The sequence below is a fragment of the Perkinsus marinus genome, assembly GCF_000006405.1.
Source record: "Perkinsus marinus ATCC 50983 genomic scaffold scf_1104296972462, whole genome shotgun sequence".
NCBI classification, from domain to species: Eukaryota; Perkinsozoa; order Perkinsida; family Perkinsidae; genus Perkinsus; species Perkinsus marinus.
In genome coordinates this window covers 1-1,553 of record NW_003201737.1, presented here as the reverse complement: position 1 = coordinate 1,553, position 1,553 = coordinate 1, and the positions used below count along the sequence as shown (strand labels likewise).

Sequence of the window (1,553 nt, the reverse complement as noted above, 5' to 3'; positions counted from 1 at the left end):
TATCTTTAGGTTGACTGTGCAAGATTCAAAGTAGGTCGGCAAGGAAGTCAGAGCTAACCTATTGTGAATCCCTCAACCCACATCACTGAGATCGTCGGCTCTCCAGCGTATGAGTCCTTGCTCAGCCAGGAGGCAATAGTCTCGTGTAAATGGATGCTTTCCACAGCCTGCCAGCTGTACAGGAGAGCCCCCCAAGACTCGACGGCAAAGGGTCCGGCCGAATGCCAGTCGCAGAGGACTCCTCCTCCTCCTCATCAACAGGGGGGAGGACTTCCAATGGACATGAGAAACGATACCATTCGGATAGTACGATGGGCAGCAACAGACAGCAGCAGCAGCTAGCCTTATTCCTCAGGTAACCTTAATCAGATATCACTGGAGTACTCCTATGCCGAGCTTATTGAAGCCACCAACAACTTCGACGATTCTGCCAAGTTAGGGTCGGGTAGCTATGGTAGTGTCTACAAGGGCACTCTCAAGGACGGCACTGAAGTCGCTATCAAGGTCGTGGACCTGCCTAACGAGGCTGGGTTTGAGGACGAGGTCGGCTCATAAGCCCCTACTCCCAATCGGGTCCACTGCTGCTGTTGTCGTAGGTGCGAGTACTGTCTAAGTTCCGTCATCCTAATTTGGTCATCCTCATGGGATTCGCTCGTAATGGTAGCCAACGGCTGCTTGTGTATGAGTGTCTCTCGGGTGGAGATGTCAGTGTGAGGTTGCAGAAGTGTGCAAGGGAGGGTAGGTCGACTTCTATGAGGGAATCCTCAGACGATATCGTTAGGCGTACCATTCCCTTGGCAACAGCGTCTCTCTATCGCCTTGGACGCTGCATGTGGGCTCAGCCATCTCCATAATGCTAAGCCCAAAGTGAGGAGGCACAGGTTCGATTCCCGGGCTCGGCATCTATTGTGTATAGGTATTCCACAGAGATATTAAGTCGCCTAACATCCTACTAGATCGCAACTCGACAGCTAAGATGGCCGACTTTGGTTTGGCTTGTCTGAGCCACAGTCAGTCTCATAAAGTGAAGCAGGCCAGCGGGACCATCGGCTACGCCTGCCCGTAGTAGTCTATCACTACTGCGACTCTCAACATGGTTTGTAGGTACTATATCCAGCGTGGTGTCGTGACAGAGGCATCGGAGGTGTACTCCTTTGGTATGGTACTCCTAGAACTCCTCCTCAACGCCCCTCCGGCCTGTCCTGGTCCAAAGCCCGGGGAAATACTATACTTGGTTAATCATCTTAACGGTGACCTCATGAGGTGTTTGGCCATGGTCGATCCTCGGGCCGGCTACCCTCCTGCTGTATCTAAGCAGCTGGCTGAGCTGGCACTCAACTGTGCCTCTATGAATGAGCAGAACCGTCCTACGTTCGTTCAAGTGGTGAAGTCGTTGAGGACTATGTTGGTGACAGCGGAGGGGGGAACACCACAGCCGTCCCCCTCGGTGATGCTAGGTGGCAGCAGTACTGGACCCTTCACTGGCTTTTCTATCCAACCTGGGCTATTCTTACCCCCTAAGCAGCATCTATCGGGTAGTGGCCTCCTTGTGT

General features: G+C 53.0%; 1 protein-coding gene across 1 annotated transcript; it reads left to right on the top strand.

Annotated features, from left to right (window-relative positions):
* Positions 1-355: 355 nt before the first annotated feature.
* Pmar_PMAR003787 (calcium-dependent protein kinase, putative) lies at positions 356-1,535 on the top strand (the record flags this gene model as incomplete). Its single annotated transcript, XM_002766539.1, has 5 exons — positions 356-543; positions 597-738; positions 782-881; positions 928-1,062; positions 1,105-1,535. Coding segments are annotated over 5 exons (996 nt in total), but the record flags the coding sequence as incomplete, so codon positions are not given.
* Positions 1,536-1,553: the final 18 nt, after the last annotated feature.